Source organism: Diadema setosum, chromosome 14 (genome assembly GCF_964275005.1).
Source record: "Diadema setosum chromosome 14, eeDiaSeto1, whole genome shotgun sequence".
NCBI classification, from domain to species: Eukaryota; Metazoa; Echinodermata; class Echinoidea; order Diadematoida; family Diadematidae; genus Diadema; species Diadema setosum.
In genome coordinates this window covers 32977844-32996572 of record NC_092698.1, presented here as the reverse complement: position 1 = coordinate 32996572, position 18729 = coordinate 32977844, and the positions used below count along the sequence as shown (strand labels likewise).

The 18729-nt window shown below is 37.6% G+C and overlaps 1 protein-coding gene across 1 annotated transcript; it reads left to right on the top strand.

The window, feature by feature from the left end:
• Window positions 1–81: 81 nt before the first annotated feature.
• On the top strand, window positions 82–16873 carry LOC140237507 (histone acetyltransferase type B catalytic subunit-like). Its single transcript, XM_072317438.1, has 10 exons — window positions 82–125; window positions 3931–4014; window positions 4964–5039; window positions 6441–6564; window positions 6903–7204; window positions 7742–7846; window positions 10756–10862; window positions 11781–11932; window positions 12925–13041; window positions 13463–16873. The coding sequence occupies exons 1-10, from the start codon at window positions 119–121 to the stop codon at window positions 13628–13630; spliced, it is 1242 nt and encodes a 413-aa protein (XP_072173539.1). The 5' UTR covers window positions 82–118; the 3' UTR covers window positions 13631–16873.
• The last annotated feature ends 1856 nt before the right edge of the window (window positions 16874–18729 follow it).

Genomic DNA, 18729 nt, shown 5'->3' with positions numbered 1-18729 from the left:
CGAGTGTGCAGCTAAGCGAGGGTAGCGATGCTATGACCTCTAGAACTTCTAAGGAAATTGTATTGCATAAGAATTACTTCCGGGTTAAAGTATTCGAGTTGGCTCGCGCGAAATCAACATGGCGGGTAAGTTTTTGTTTTGTACACGCTGTTCACGCAAGGCTAAGGCATGCGATATCTCGAGGCTGTTTATTGTCTGTAGATCTGTTTGACGTTTGTATGGGCCTTTTGTGAAATACCGAGGTTGAGGGTGATTTATTGTGAGGTTATCCTTATGATGAGTGGATCTGAACCCACTTGCACTTCACTTGTCTTAACCAGGCAAGGCCAGGCACTGAGGCAGGCGTTGCGTTTAATTTTTATTGTTTGTCCATTTTCCAGTCGGTGGCTGGCTAGCTCACTGGGACATTAATAAATTAAAGCCATATTCAGCTACGCTAAGCTGGTCTTCCATGCCTAGACTAGACCTCTATATGGCTACCTAGGAGCCACTACACAAAATCTTGCCTTCTCCCTAAAGCTAAATCTTGCAGGGAGTAATTTAGATTCTATTAAAAATGAATGCAATGCCAAATCCTAGACTCGGGGCAGAAACGGAAGTAAATTTATTAAATCACCAGATCACGAAATGCATAGAAAATATAGGCTGCTAGTGCTAATGACATGTATTTGATTGATGAAAATGGGAGAGCCCAATACCATTTCTTCTAGCATTGCTAATTTTTGGTTAGAATATGCCACACACAAATCACCTTGAATTGCACTGCTAGCAAAATCCTGTTGTATGGAACACCATGTGAGTTATTGTGACGAGTGAAGTTGGTGAAATCACTGCAGATGGCATGCCATGCATTGCATGTGAAGTTGCTAGTTGGTTTCACTGTATGATGATCAGCGAAGCTACTAAGAAACTTTTTTTTTTTAAAATAAACCATCAAAGAAAATATAAGGAGAGTTTTACAAATTTGCATTTTTCATGAAAAGTACGGGGAAATTGCATTGACTTGTTACTGACATGTAGACCTATTAGTATTAGGGCCTATTAAATGGTAGGCCCTAATATTATTCCCCCTGCCTGCTCTCTGAAAGCGGTACCATAATTCAAGTGCTCTTTCATTATGCCAGAAAAGTGAAATTCTATTTTTTTTTCAATATTGCAGGGCTGCACACTAACTCATTTTTTCTGCCGGTCCAACCTGTCTCTGTCGGACCGGTAAATGCCCCGTTTTACCATTTTTTACCGGTCCGAACAGAAAATTTACCGGTCAACAACGACAATCTAAAAAAACATAAAATGACTTTCAAACTTAAATTATTTTCTTGTTTTTTTTTTATGGACGTACCACCCCCCCCCCCCACCCATGTACATTTTACAGATTAATATTATTTTTTTAAACTTGCATTATTTATTGCACAAGAAATTAAAAAAAAAAGATAGGAAAAAATAGAATGTTTGTTTGTGAATTACAGTGTAAAATGATAATGAACAAAATCAGATTGTATCAAATGCGTTTGTGACTTTTTCTAAACATCGGCGCACAAACTTGCTGCGTAACCTGCTCTTGGTGGTCAGTTGAATTGCGACGATTTGATGAATTATTTTAGCTGTGATATATTCTGATGTAGCAAAAAAGGCTGCTGAAAACTGCTTATCCAATAAAGGTGAGCCAATGGAGTAAAATGGAGTCAAAAGGGGCCTGAGCTTTCGATCCTAGCAGAATCTTCGTCAGAGGCAAAATGACCTTTTTTGGTCATTTTTTTGGTCATTTTTGGTCTTTTTTGGTCATTTTGCCTCTGATGAAGATTCTGCTAGGATCGAAAGCTCAGGCCCCTTTTGATTCCATATATTCTGATGCACACGCTGCAAGGGGTTCTTTAATCTCCCGATAATCTATTCGCATTTGTGCATGTGTTCTTGAAAGCTACACGACATGCAGGGCCGAATTCGCAATCCTTTTTGCGCCCATTTCCACCTCAAATATTAACGGGATTGTGACGATTTCATAGATTACTTCGGCTGTAATATTTTCTGATGCACGCGCCAAAAGGGGTTGAAAATGTGTCCTTTATTTTTTTTCCCGATAAACTCTTCGAATTTCGTAAGTGCGTTCTTAAAAGATGCACCACATGGCCGAATTCATGATACTTTTTGCGCCTATTTCTACCTCAAATATCAGCGGGATTGTGACGATTTCATAAATTACTTCGGCTGCAATCTTTTATGATGCACGCGCCAAAAGGGGTTGAAAATGTGTCCTTTATTTTTTCCCGATAAACTCTTCGAATTTCGTAAGTGCGTTCTTAAAAGATGTTCAACACGGCCGAATTCATGATACTTTTTGCGCCTATTTCTACCTCAAATATCAGCGGAGTTGTAGCGATTTCATGAATTACTTCAGATGTAACTTTTTGTGATGCATGCACCAGAAGGGTAAAAATGTGTTTTTTATTTTTCTCCTGATAATCTCGTCGTATTTGTGCATGCGTTTTTGATAACCAACACGGCATGCAGGACTGAATTCAAGATCCTTTTTGCGCCTATTATTTCCTCAAATTTCAACGGGATTGCGTTGATTTCATGAATTGTTATTCGGCTGTAATCTTTTATGATGCACTCACCAAAATGTGTCCTTTATTTTTTTTTCTCCTCTATAATCTCTTCGCATTTCGTACATAAGCTTTTGAAAGATACGGGCGCAGCCGGCGAATTTATGATCCTTTTTGGGACGATTTCTACCCGTAAGCGGGACTGCCATGATTTCATGACTTTTTTTTTTTCTTCCTAGTATTATCTCTTCACATTTTGTGCATGCGTTCTTAAAAAGTACACGGAAGGGCTGATTTCGTGATCCTTTTTGCGCCTATAATTCATTATGAGACCATTCTGAGCGAATGAAAATATTCATTTGTGAAGTGACTGTGTAAAATGAAAATAAACGCAATCATATCCATTTACTGTATCGCTGAATATCGAATGTGTTTTTACTTTTTCTAAAAATCGACACAAGTAAATTAGTTCTAACATAACTGCCACGCTGCTGCGAAGCCGGGATCGGATCGATCTTGCGTTAAAAAATCATGAGTAAAATGACCCAGAAATGCGTGCGCTTCTATCAATGCTTCTTGTCTGGCATGACCGCCGATCGCAAGCAAACGAAAAGCAGTTACACTGTACATGCTTTGCATGTATGGCATTGCATGGCAGTGCGTGAGCAGCGCCAAATGCACAAGCGAGCGTGAATAACTGGTCGACTGCTGGTGCTCAAAACTAATACTAGTATTATGTTTACTGTACAAATTGCACCGGTAGACATAAACGAAAACTTGCGTAACACTTGTTGAACAGTGCGATATCTTGCATTCTGTTTCTCCCTGATCGGGGCTGCTCTTTTTCTTTCTACTGACCCCACCAATGCCTTTTTTTTTTTTTTTACTGGTCATGTCGGACCGGTAACTTGTTGATTTCCTGAAAAGTTACCGGTCCGACAGTGACATTTACCGGTCTTTGACCGTCGGACCGGCGCCAGTGTGCAGCCCTGAATATTGTTCTCCAAAATGATGACATGAAGTCTAGTAGTCTCCTTATCCAGTGATGACGAAACCAAACTGAAAGATTTATAACTTTTGAACTGATTGTGCAATTTTCCTCAATGCGTTCTACTTATATTGCTGCTTTCACAATATTTTATTACAAATTTGGATAAATATAGGCTTTGGTACCCTTTTTCAAGTTAAAATAAGGTAAAAGTTTGCCTTGGGGAATTCTAAGATTAGATGTAGAACCCCTACATTCAGTTTGTTCTGCTTCTAGCTTCAGTGTTAATCCCTAATGCGAGATAGAAGAAGGTCTATAGTCTGTATGGACCGATCCCATCTAAAATGTATCGCACAACAAGTTTTGTGTCATTTTGCCGTATTTGTGACTCAATAGGTGCAGTGGCAAATGTGGACAGTTTACGGAGTGCTTTGGAAGAGTTTATCTCAAATGCCAGTGATGTCATCGAATTAAAATTGGGTAAGTATGCTGTTCCAGTGTAGATGTACTTTTACTGTACTGATGTATCTACACTATTCACAAACACTGACGAACACACAAATAGAAACTATGCCCAAGTCATCCCATTCCATTAATATTCAGTTCTTCATGGCAGAATTTGAGTGAGCCATACTGACAGTTCTATCTTTTTGTAGCTCACCTGCGCCAAAGGCTCAAGTGAGTTATTATAATCATTTATATCCTGATGTCCAGTATGTATCCTGTGGCATGCAGGATACATAAACTTCTTACATTTTTACCTTTTTGAAAATGAGGGAGACAAAGCCCCCAAGTTGACGAATCTTTATCAATTTTCTTCTCTTTGAACGGAAGAGATAAACCAAATTAATGTATACCAGTCGTAAATGAGTAAGTAGATTGATTAATGATTGTGGGGGGTAGGGGTGGTATGGATCAAATTTTGCCCCAATTTCATGTATTCATCTTCTCGAAAATGCATGGTTATATTTTCACCAAACTTGGCAGGTAAAATTGTGTTACTGCCGGAGTATGAAATACATGTTTGTAAAAATGTTCTTAGCAGGTATTTTGCCCGATTAGGACAAATGGAGAGCATACCCCCTGGAGGCCCTCGAAGCCACCCCCTCCCCATGTGTGCCAAGTTTTTAGATAATAGCAAGAATACATGGCAGGTAAACTTGTAATATTCAGCACAAGACCCTTGGGTCTCTTGCTGTTTAAATAAAATGAGTAATTTGCATCTTTTCCCCTTTATCATGCATGTAATGTGTACAATACATGCACATGAATTTGTAAAGCAAAGATAAAGTGGAGATTATGAAGTTTGTTTTCACAATGTATAATTTCATCAGAGTAAATACTATAAAAGAAAGAGCTTTTAAAAAGAGACACTTTGGACAGATGTTTATCGTTGATCACTCTTTTTCCCGCTCTGCCTCGTGTGCAGTTCGTTCAAAAGAAGACATTGAGGATGACAAGACATCATTTCATCCGGAATTCACACATCAAATCTTTGGACAGAAGTGAGTACAGGCACCTTCAGCTATGGAAAGAGCATCTGTCATATATCACATAGTGAAACATATTTGCCACTTATTGGATGGTAGTGAGTATTGGTTACGAAACTGTGACATGTGCAGTCAGAGTCTGTCAAATACTCCTTGCTTTTTGAAGCTTCACCATGTGTGATATGTGTGGCATATACGGAAACTAGTATACAAATAGAAAAGATTAAGGGGACTGTACAGTACTGGTTGAGGTGAGGATTCAACTTGTAACATTTTGCGAGATATTTAGAAACCACTCTATGAAATGTTAAAGAGCAATTCTAAGGGGAATCAAAAGTTTATTTGATGAAAATTGGTTTTGAAATGACTGAGATATCTAAAAACAAGGAAAAACAAAGAGATCCTAATAAAAGTTGTGGCCTATCAATTCTATTAGGATCGCTTTTTTGCATATCTTGGCCATTATCTCACAAAAAATGTTTTAAACCTGAATCCTCACCTCAAACAGTACTGTACAGTCCCTTTAAGAAAATGCACGTCTTCAAAAGTTGTTCACTTTCTGTCTGAATGCCATTACTAACCTAGGACATATCAATGATTATTCAGGCTCACTGTGATAATAGTTTTGAATATCTGTGAATTGAGGGAATGCAGCAGTATTGCTATTATATAGTAGAACACTTCAGTAACGTTTGAGGAAAGTCAGACAATCCATTCATAAGTTATGAATTTTTAAAGTTTTTGTGCAGCCACCGCTGGATGAGAACACTATAACACTTTGCGACGTCACATATGGACTACAATATAAAGAAAATACAAAGAAAATTCAGCATGTATTCACTTTTTTAGCATTATGAAAATTGAATTCATTTTTAATTGAGGGAGTGAGTACTTTTATGAAAAAAATGATAGTTTGTGGAATTTTCTTCTCACGAACATGATCACAAAGATCATGAAAATATTTATTATGTTTAATCATAGAAATCAAACTTATTTAATTTTCATTGGTATTGTCTGAATGAATAAGCATTTCTATGCACATTTCTTGGTTTTATTTGATAAAAGTTTGTATTCAGAAATAATGAAAGTTCATGATGTTGATGTTCCATTTACTGTCATTATACAGTGAATTTGAGCATAAGTCATCATGATAAAATTCGGATAAATCGGTTGATTTGTGCTGTAGACATAATGCATCAAGAAGTCTATCGGAGCATACTTTTGTGATTATATTGCACTATTTGGGAAAAAAAAAATAAAAGAAATTTAAAAGAAATCTGTAAAAGCCCGGGCAGTCAAGTTGTAGCCAAACTTATACATGTACACACTGACTCAACATCACTGATTATGTATCAAGCTGTGTGTGTATGTGAAACACTGCAATTAATTAACTTGGTGTTGTGCCTTTGATTTCAGTGAGACCATTTTTGGATACAAGGGCCTCAAGGTACAGCTGTTCTTCTCAGCAGCGAAGCTCACACCATACATCAACCAGACCTTCCAGGAGAAAGTCAGCCCCAAAAAGTTTGAAGGGGTTCAGGTAAGAAATAGCACCTGTAGCTCAGTATAGGAATATGTATAATGTTCAAATATTATGCATTGCCTAAGAAAAGGCCAGCAATGGAGAAGTGAAAACTAAACTATTGTTCTCAGAAAGGCTCAAAATTCATCTTCTACTATTTGGAATTTGCTTGCAATATATTGAAAGGCTCTTTCCAAGAATCTTTTGTGGCTGACACAATTTAACAGCAGGATAATGAGTTTTGGAATATTTTGAAATCAAACGTGTGAAATAACAAATGGCGGTGTACCCAACTTTCCTTTTCGACTATTATTAGTATATTATATGCTCCTTTCTACTGTATTATGACATTTCAGGCAGACCCAGTGCTCAAACCCATTGTTGAGAAGCTGGAAATCCAACCCATGGAGAATCTGGACCGTTTTATCTCTCAGCTGGACAACGATGACTCGTTTCAGCCAATGGGAGAGCTTCTCCACTCCTACTCCATAGAGGAGGCAGAGCAGGGAACCACGCGACACTTTGAGATCTACAAGAGCAGCATCAACACGGCGGGATTCCGTGACTTCCACACCCACCTCCAGACGTTCCTCTGGTGGTTTGTGGACGCTTCCTCCTACATCGATGTAGATGATGAGAAATGGATGTACTACACTGTGTAGGTTGAAATTAACCCTTGTAGCTCTCCTCTGTGAATCCCTCTATCAATTCTTTTCAGATTGTCACCAAATTCCATCAGGAAGGCAGTGATACTGAGTGCCCTGATATTTGTTAGATTTGTGCTTTTGACCAACATTTGCCATAACAATTTGAATGCCCTGATGTCTTTGTGCAGCATGGCGTTTCATTTCATTTCACTTATTTCATTTCCAACAAAAATGCAATTGCAATAAAACATTTGAATACACATGATTGCATGGAAATATGACAATGTTGTGGTATTAAAAGAAAAATACTGTGAACTGAAGTACAATAGATGTTGTGACTTTTATGGCACATACCGAATCAAAATTTTTGGCATTGTTGGACATGTCATGTACAACATTGTACATCAAATGAATATTTTGTAGTGTTGATTCTGCCAACAAATTGCAAAGACATGACAAAGTGAAAAAATGAACCGGCTGTTTGAAGTGCTTTGTTAGTACATAGAAATTTGAGTAATGCTTAATGGTTCTGCTTTGATTTCTTGCAGATTTGAGAAGTACCCTCACAATGAATCAAAGAGGTATGCCACAGTGGGCTATGCGACGGTGTACAGATACTATGCCTACCCTGACAAAATCAGACCCAGGATAAGGTTTGTGACATTGATTTTCACGTAGACTAGCTCTTCTTTCATTCATTCTTTTGGGAATTTTGTGTTTCTTTTTTTTTTTTTCAGTGAGAGTTCCTTTTATTTATATTTCTTTTGTTTTCTTGTAAAAGCAGAGAATGCTTAAGCTGTAGCTCAGATATGAGAGACTCAAGTTGTTATGAGTAAAGAATTAATTTCTGATGGGTGGATACTGTATATTTTTGAACCCTCTGTGAAGTATGAAGTAAAACATTAATGCATAGATAATCTGAGGAAAATACAAGAAATTACGTAGTGAAGTTTTTCTTGAATATTATAAGAAGTTCTTTCAGTCTGGACGTACAGCTGTATCCATTTTACTGAAATACAGCAAAGAGTGTGAATTGAATTTTTATACATTTACACAGATCTCGAGCCTTTCAAATCATTTGACCATGGAAGAAAAATAAGAGTAGAAAGGAAAATAGACAAAATATTTTTCTGTCTAAATTCACAGCATCATTTGTAACATAGTTAACATTAATCATCTTTATTGTTGAAATAATCTGGCTCTGAATAAGATGTATCGGAATCATGGTTTCATTTCATTTCATTTCGTTTATTTCCATCATTCCACAAGGATTAAAAAAAAAAAAGCAAAACAAAAAAAAACACATGACATATAAAAATCAAGACTACGTGAACATAAGGTATTATTAGATTCATATGCTATACAAATCAGCACAAAGTACACAACTGTAATGATGAAAAATGGAATGCACATAAGAAAGCCTTTAAATGGCTTGTAAGACGGTGCATACCTAATAATATAGAAACAAATTTGAACTGAGAAAACAAGCAAAAGAATACAGAAACAAACAAACAGACAAATTAACATGGTCAAGATAGATAAGGATATCACCCAAAATCTAAAACCAATACTTTCACATAGAACTTCAGTATAAACTCAGAAGAATCTTTTTATACTGTTTTTTTATGCCTCCGCCACGAAGTGGTGCCGGAGGCATTATGTTTTCGGGTTGTCCGTCCGTCCGTCCGTCCGTCCGTCCTTCCTTCCGTCCGTGCGTCTGTCCGTCCTTCCGTCCGTCCGTCCGTCCTTCCGTCCGTGCGTCTGTCCGTCCTTCCGTCCGTCCGTCCGTCCGTCCTTCCGTCCGTCCGTAATAAATTTTGTGGACAAGGTAACTATCAAAACCTGTTGAGGTATCCTAATGAAACTTGCCATGTATGTGTATTAGGGGGTGAAGTTGTGCCTATCAACTTTTGGGTGCACATGCTCAAGGTCAAAGGTCAAATACATAAAATTTCACTATTTCCACCATATCTATTGAATGCCTGAAGATATTTTCTTGAAACTTAGTGTATACATGTATTACCCAATTAAGATTCTCTGTTGAAAGTTTGCGTCATGAGGTCAAAGGTCAAAAGGTCAGGGTCAAATACATGAAATTTCACTATTTTCGCCATATCTATTGAATGCCTGAAGATATTTTCTTGAAACTTAGTGTATACATGTATTACCCAATTAAGATTCTCTGGTGAAAGTTTGGGTCATGAGTTCAAAGGTCAAAGGTCAAAAGGTCAAGTAAAAATATCAAAACTTCTTTTTTTTCTCCGTGCCTTGGAAAATTGTTCAAGGTATCTTCATGGAACATAGTATATACATGTACTGACTGGAAGTGATTATCTAGAGAATGTAGGGTTCATGGGGTCAAAGGTCAGGGGTCAAAGGTCAAGTGCAACACTTCAAAATTTTACTATTTCCCTCATGAAATGCAATGCCAGCAGGGTTATTATTTTTTTACACTTGGTGTATGCATGTGTAACCTAATAGAAATTCTCTGGAAAGTTTTTTTTTTTCTTCTTTTTTTGCCTCAAAGGTCAAAAGGTCAAAGATCAAGTGAAAGTGCTGAACTAACTTTTTCCTCCATATCTCGAAGTGGCTCAAGTTATCTTGAAACTTAGTACATATTATGCATGTTCTACTTGAAAGTGATTATCTTATGAATTTTAGGGTCAAGGGCCAGATGAAAATGGTAACAATTTACTATTCAATTCAGAAATTGCACTTTTTCTCCACACCTGTACCTTGAAAATTACTCAATGCCTAAATGTATGAATGGGTCAAAGTCAAGTTAAAGTCCTTAAATCCCTAAATAAATGCTCTCCTATTCATCCAATTAAACCTAGGTCAAGGAAGGTGAACATTCAACACCTATGTGACAAACTTGTCATTTCAATATTTTGCCAATTTTGTGAAAATGTAATCACACATTGTCCACATGTACTATCTAGACCTATTGGGAAAATCATGCATTATGGCGGAGGCATACCAGTCGCCAAAGCGACATTTCTAGTTAAAAATATTATTAAATTGTACATTAAAAACATAGTTCACGTTCAAATCATTCCACAATACAGGTCCAGTATACCGTAATGAATATTTGGACCTATCATTTGAGGAAGACCATCGGTGAATCTGGTAACATGATCTAGTATAATGAGTGTGAACATCAGCATTAATCATGAACATATTCATAAAATACGGAGGGAGAGTTTGTGAATGATAACGTTGCATCAACGAGGCAATTTGCATCTTATTTATATCTATTAACTTCAGAGTTTTCAATGACTTGAATAATTCAGATGTAGGCGCTTGATATGTAGAGCCAGTGCAGTTACGTATAGCCTTCTTTTGTAAAACTATCAACTTTTGCAAGTGGGAAGAATATGTATTCCCCCAGATAGAATTACAATATGTCAAATGTGATTTTTTTTTATTTGTAGAATTATATAATATGAATAATATAGAACAAGACATCACTAAAATGTTCATGCTGAATCTTAAGTCATGTATGTTGGTTAATTTTAGTGATGTCTTGTTCTTTACCATGGTATTTTTATTTTTCTTCCAGTCAAGTTCTGATCCTGCCTCCCTTCCAGAGGAGAGGTCATGGAGCTCAGTTGCTTCAGACCATGTACAGAGACTTCAGGAAAGATCCCATTGTCCTAGACATAACAGGTAAGGATTGCTGTAATAGGCTCTACTGTCAAATTTTTGTGTCCTTGAAACTTTCACAAATTTTGTGAGGAGCCAAGATTTGTGAAAGTGTTTGTCTACACAGTGCATTGAATGCGAGTGGCAAATCGTGAAAGTGTCATGCCGCGAGAAAGGCCTTTGGCTGCAATTTGTGAAAGTTGCATGCCGTGAATGTTTTTGGTTTTACAGTATTTACAGTAACATTGTGGCAAAATTTCAGAAATTGTTTAACTTTTCTGAGCTGTATGGTGATGGTCAAATGCTGAAATAAGTACACCAACATACCACATTTGTAAAAAATTATGCTGTAACTATCAAGAGATGCATGAACAATGTCATTATGCTAACAAACGGTTTTACAAATATCACATGATTCGCAAAGTATATGGTGTGTGCAGGCATAATTTTGCATACTGTCCCGTGAAGAACAAGTAAGTGACTCATAGTTGTGTTACCTCAAAGAAGTACTAAATATCCAGAGGAAGATGTTTTTTCTGTCAATATAAAGATTTTGAATTGATTTATGCAGAAGAGTACTGTTATAGATCATGGTCAGTTGATATTTTGTTGCTGTGAATAGATTTTGAATTGATTTACGCAGAAGAGTACTGATAGAAATCATGATCAAGGGGTATTTTGTCACTGTGAAAAAGCACCATGTATGCCATTTGCACATATCCTTTGAGAAGGCTCATGTCATTTTAATATGATGCAATCATTGTCAAAGTGGTGAACAAAGACTTGTTTCTCTTATGGTAGAAAGTGGTAATGTCGCACAGTTGAAAATTTTATTGCATTTAATAAAGAAAGTAGTGTGCGTTTGGAAACTTTATAAACAAATGCAGATTGTGTTTTAGAAAGACTGACTTTTTTTTTCTCAAAATCTTTGGTTTTAATCAGTGGAAGACCCATCGGATGACTTTGTGAGGTTGAGAGATTACATCGACTGCATGGAATGCACACAGCTGTCTGCGTTTGCTACCCCCAACCTTGTCAAGGGTTTCAGTGAAGACATGAAGAAAGAAGCACAGGAGAAACTGAAACTCAATAAGGTAGTGTAAACAGCTCAGAATCAGTGGGTAGAACTAAATCTTGGAAGATTTTATAATGTTTTTCTTTGTTGATTTAAAAGATCGTCCCATTCACACCTTGTTTCGTGCCCTTTACATTGTCTGTTGTGATGCTAACATTGAAATTTTTCTTTGCTGAGTTTTAGAAAAATACACTGGCCACATTTTTGTGTTAACTGGAGAAGTTCTGATCAACCGTGTCATTTGTGATCAACCTATTCACAGAAATGAAAACCAAATTTCAACAGCATGCCTGGAAATAATTTGAAAGCAAAATGTTGTAGATAAAGAATTTAGAAAAAAAAAATATGTGACCAGAAGTTCCTTGCATTACGTGAACAATTTGAGTCGTAGCAGAAATATTTTAGGACATCAGATTCTGGCATATGTACCAACTTGTGCTCCGTTTTCATACATCACATAATTCCAATCTGGATTCAGGGATCAGTCAATTTAATCTTACAAACACACACACCCACACACACACACACACACAGAAACACTATAAAACCATACATTTTTGTCTGCACAAAACTTTCGCGAATTTCACAAGGAGCTAAGATTCTCTAAAGTAAAATGCACACAAAATATTAATCTACACAATGCATAGAATGCCAGTGACGGTTCATGAAAGTTTCATGCTGCAAAAAAAGGCTGTTGGCTCCAATTCACAAAAACTCTGTGCCACTATTCACATTATTTTTTCTTGTTTTACAGTAGCTGTGAAGTACAAGTGACTGAATTACAGGTTTCACGCAGGTTCACACCTGTGTTTGATAAGAAAATATTAAAGCGCACTTAACTATGCTTCACTATTTTGAGAGAAATATAATATCATTGAGAAAGGGTATATCAAAAAGGCATAAGTTGTGAAGCGTTGTGGCCACAACAATGTGTTGGAAATTGCTACATAAAAACATGAATATTTCACAATCCCTGTAAATACATACACTCTTTCTTGGATTTTATGACAGAAACAAGTGCGGAGGGTGTACGAAATCCTCAGACTGCGGATAACAGACTACAGCAACAAGGATGAGGCCCGAACCTACCGACTGGATGTCAAAAAGAGACTGAACATTCCCTTCCAGGTTAGTCACCATGGTAACGTAGATGACTTTAGAAAAATGTTCAAACTTTTGTGAACTCTGCAGACATTTATTACTTGTACGAACATGGTGTCCCATAATTTGTGTGACACAGGAAATGTTTTTTTTTTGCCACTGATATTTGTAGGGAAATTTCATGTTTAGTATTCCATCATATTTGTGGTGCGATGAAATTTAAGACATACTAGGATTGGTTGTATTTATCATCATAAAGCACAGTGTTGTGATGAGGTGGTTAGTCTACCAGTATGTACCATTATCTTTTTCTTTTCCCTTTGATGTGCAGCGAGTAAAAAAGCATTAACTGACATGTCTTGTCTGAGGTGACAGGTCTAATTGCCATAATCTCTCTGATATCTCCCTTTGTTTTCTCTTTTCTTGCTCATCTGCTCTGGCCCCACAGAAGCAGAAATCCGACTATGAGAAACTGAAGAAGGTGCTGAAGCCAGAGGAGCTGTCTGCCGCCGAGGAAGGGACCAGCCTGGCGGAGCGCCACGAGACCCTGGAGAAGTGGTACCAACTCCTCCTGGAGGACTACAGGAAGGTCCTGGACCGGCTCTCCATGTCCTGAGCCCCCTAGGTCTCCCCACCGCCATCCTGCACATCAGGTACGAGACGATCCGCGTGGGGCCGTGGCTCTTTAGAGCGTCCTTTCCTGTCATTTGCCAAGTTGTTGTAACTTCTGTGCTTCTAAATAACCTTGCAAATGACTTTGTACAGGAAGGGTGTATTATTTACATTGTCAGGAACAGTAAGAACATAATTCCCTGAAAGAAGTCTTACATTGACTTTTTGGTGTCTGAAGTTGACCTACAAATTTCATGATTTTTTCATTCTTGTTTTGTTTTTAAGTATGATTTGTGCTCTCTGGCACCCAGGTGTTACGGAAATAGTGCACAAGGTCAAGTGCCGCTGCATTTGCACAGGTAATAGTGCCAATGTATGTTTGTGCTTGTTATCTGCTTGTTCTGGATTTTATGTCACATTTTTCCTTGGGATGTTACACTTTTGCATATGGTGTAATCAGGAATGTAACAATAGACTCAAAGTCAGAAAAAAAACCAAACATAAACAAATGTGCTTCTAACTGCAGGCAAATCTTGTAATCCGTGGCCATAATGAAGTAAACATGTGCTAGTTGGCTACAAGGTTTATTCAAATGTTAAGTAATAAAAGCTGCTATAAGTTATTGCATGTGATATGCCATATATTTAGAAAGTTTAACTTTCATGTATTGGAACTTCTCGACAATTTTGTGAGTGGTTACGAGTAAATTCCTGATTAGCACCCAACTGGTGAAATTCACAAAAATAAATACCTCACAAAATGTATGGTGTGCATACAGTACTTATTGGGATCTAGTTTACTCGCTGGTTTATCAACAATATCGCTATCCCCATTTTCAAGCCAGTTTGGGAAAAAAATATCGCTATTGACATTAATGACATCTAATCTACAGTGAGGGTTACTTGTGTGTTGGTCAGTATTGTAGTGACCGAGTGTGTCAAACTGTACACTGGAGCTGGGCTGGAACTGGACATTGAATTGACATTCCAAGACACTACATTTACAGATCCACTTCATTACGTAATTTATTGGCTTGCTAACCTAGTTTTGATATTCAAGGAGATACCAGGATTGATGTGAAGATAATTGTAATACAGAAATTGTGATGGGAATATTTGAGACATTTTGGTAAGTGTGTGATTGTATTCTTATGGAAAGTACGAAATGCTTACTTTTTGCTTGCTGAGCATTTTCGCATTGGAAAGGCACAGTTACATTCACAGGATGAGCTGTATTGTTGTTATGCAATGCAGGAATATGTGGAATTTGTGTTATATAAAAAACAAACAAACAAAATGCATACTAGAAATTAAAAGGGATCCTTTTGAGTGGGAAATCCGGAGAAAGTTAAATATTTGAATCATGTGAGGACTGAAGGGGGAAGGAACTTGTAAAATAATGCACATACTGTAATATAATTTCTACCTTTGTGTCATCATGGAAGATACTAGTAGAGGAAGTGCAGTAGCACTTTAATGTTGATTTGCTGTCATGGCTCAAACCTGACCAAAATGTACCATGAATTGTAACAGAATTGACCCCATTGTTATAATGACACACATTTAGTCTAAAAAAGAAGGTAAAACACATAAAATGAAGCTTGACTGTATTTACTGTTTGCTTTGAAAAGGTGCGTCTTTATGTCTTAACTGCCCACCTGATTAAATCACATGTAGGGCATTAATTTATCAAGGGCAGAGGGTTAGACGGGTCACATGTACAGGCGATACTGATTATAACAAACATGGATACAATAAGATTTCATTTGAACTAGAGGATTTGTCCAGTAAAACTGTCATCATTTCCCCTGTTCCCTTGCTTTGTTATTAAAGGGAAATTGTAGTACATGTAGAAAGAAAATTCTTGTCCCAGTTGTCTCGCTACAACAGGGTTCGCTTGTAGCAGGAAGTACTTATAGTAGATGGTTAGATTTACTTTTTGTGTATGATTTCTGTGTTGGTGTTAGGAAAGAAACAACAAACAAAATGTACTTACTGTGTCATGTAATGACAAGACCTCAGAAGTATGTCAATTTAGGTTGAAACACTTGTAGCAAATTGTTAGATAGCCTTTTTTTTTTTCACACAACAGGGTGCTCCTGAAATACAACTGGTAACGAAGTCTGTTGGATCTATGCTTTATTTTGGTGTTTTGAACTTTTTTTTTAAATGAGCCACCGGACAAAAATAAAGATGAAAATGCTTAAGATTTTTACCAAGTGCAAAATTGAAAGCATGCAATGTAAAGGGGTACATACTACAATGTCACATGAAGAGTGCCCCAAAAGATACAACATGTATAGAGAAAGGGCACAAAACCTAGTACATATGTATAATATGTATGTACCCGTGTGCAAGGTTTCATAGGATGTGCATTTCATGTACTTAGTTCTGTGGGGATACGGTACATCCATAGAAAACGCTATATACCACATGAACACTCGACAAGTCATTTCTGTATTGCAGTTATTAGACTGATGTCTGCTGTAATAATGAAATGCATTTCTTAAATTTTTTATCTATCCACCAAGCTTGTGACATAACTTTGTTAAAACAGGAATTTCCATGCGACCATCTTTATTGTAAGGGACTGTAGTGTGCCACAGTGGATCTCAAATATAATATATACAGTTCAGCCAGCGATCAAGTTCCCCCTAGATCGCGATCACGGGCGATCAGTCATCGCATACGCGATATGTCGCAATCAATTGATTGTATGCCGAATTGCATACAATCAATTGATCGCGTATGCGATCACTGATCGCCCGTGATCGCGATCTAGGGGTAACTTGATCGCTGGCTGAACTGTAGGACCTGAACTTTCTCACTTTGCTACTTTGAAATGTTGCTATCAAGGAGTTTGTTGGAACAAGAGTGCCATGTAGCTTCATGTGTCACATGTGGTGACAGAATTATAGCGAAAATGCTCCTTATGACGATTATTACATTTGTCATGTCTTATTTTTGTACAATTTCAGTTGAGAAAGAAAAATGGAGTCTCACCTCCCACCTTTTACATGCATTTTCAGCATCACTTGTAGCAGTGACCATTATTCCTCATATACTGATTTGTTTATTACAAATGGTGGGCACTTACCTCATATTAGGTAGAGTAAACTTTGTGTACCAATAGATTGACATGTACAGATACTTTTTTGTTGGCATTTTGAAATGTCTGTGTAATCTGTGTTGAAACAATTTGAATTGCCTTTTGACATTTGCAAATAAATGTGATGTTGGCTTAGAGAAATAAATGTTGTGATTATTGTACTTTCTGTAGCAAAATATTTCATTTCTAGTAATAATGCAATATGGACTGGCCATGAAAGGGGGATACACTTGTACTAGTTTCCTCAAGTAGAATTGTACATTATTTTGCCTGAGTTGAAGATGAGGGCAATACAATTCTAGTGAGGGCAATACAATTCTAGTGAGGACAATGGATGTTGAATCGTGTACCAAGTATCCCCCTCAAGTAGCCAGTCCATATCATTATTATTAACCATATTAGGCATCTTGAGCAGTCATAGAAATTAGCACAATGTAAACATTTTACAACTTCCCAATAACAACGCCTCTCTTAGTGCCAGCTTGAGCTCTACACCACTGCACTGCATCCATACCATGCATGCACTTAATACAACTCAGGCAAGTGGCACACCAATACAGTGCACATAGTCTCACACAAGCTTACACACAGAAGGCAGCTGCAACGATTGTCTTCCGTTCACGTAACGGAAATTGTCTTCAGTCGCGAAACTCTCACCAACTGCAACCTTTCATCACAGAGTGCTCAAGTGCCCGGATGCTATACATATACATGTACAGCTGTATTCCCCTTTCTTAACATGCTAATCTTTTAGGCTTTTGTACAAGAGGGGAACACAAGAAATAAACCCCTTTTTTCCCTGCTGGCCCTGTAAATGAGGGGAACACAATTTTGTAAACCGCAGCTCAGATTATGGATATGAGAAATAATATTAACAAATGAAAGGAATAGCCAACCTCGCCCAAGTGGGGTGCAAAGGTACAGATGTTATGGACCTTTTCATCAATTTTTACAATAACAGTGATAAAGACTGCAGACTTCTGCATTAGAAGTAAGCCTGGATAGTTCAGTACACTGCATATCTTCGGCTGAGAATGATAAGGGTGTTAAGTTGCCCTTAAACCCATAGTGTTCACGACCACTTAACGCCCTTCTCATTCTCAACAGACGATATGCAAATATATCCAGTGCAAAGGTACAGATGTTATGGACCTTTTCATCAATTTTTACAATGACAGTGATAAAGACTGCAGACTTCTGCATTAGAAGTAAGCCTGGATAGTTCAGTACACTGCATATGCTAATATATCCAGTGCAGATAAGGTGATGCAGAGGACAATTTGCACTGAAATCACGTAACTTACATGTCATGTTGCTGATTACATGAATGTGTTGTACAATACATGCCGATTGAAACTGATGTGTGGCTAGGGTTTGCTTCAAGAAAGTTGATTCAATATTGAATCAATTAGGATCAAGCTGCAAAAATGCCAGCAGGTGATGGGGGCTATGCCGCACTGAAAGGAAAGGGCCGGAAAAGAAGGAAAATTTCCAGAGAGGAGAGGCTAGAAAACGCGAGGCTTCGCGCCACTCGGAAGTTGGGGAAGGAAGTGGCCGCCGATGTTCTGGAGGTGTTTCAGAAGGCCAGTGACGCCGGGGATAAGGCGGAGGCAGATGGCATTATTATGACCCTGCTGGCTCAGGGATTAATTGAGAAAACTACAGGATGAAGAGGGTTTTTTTTACAAGAACAATGGCCATAATTGAATGTTGAAGAATTAATCACACACAAAAAAATTAATTTCCCACTTTTTGGTAACCCAGGGTACAGCCCTAAAAAAAAAATAAATAATTCAACAAAATGGCCGATTTTTTTCTGGTACCCCAGGGTACCATTTATGTCATCAAATGCAGATGCCTAGGCAGTGTCAGTACATCATCTGTGTGTGTGTGTGTGTGTGTGTGTGTGTGTGTGTGTGTGACTGTTTGTTGTTTATTTTAACTCTTTCTTCTGTTCAGTCAGTCGATTTCAGGTTTGTTCTCTTCCAGTTTTTT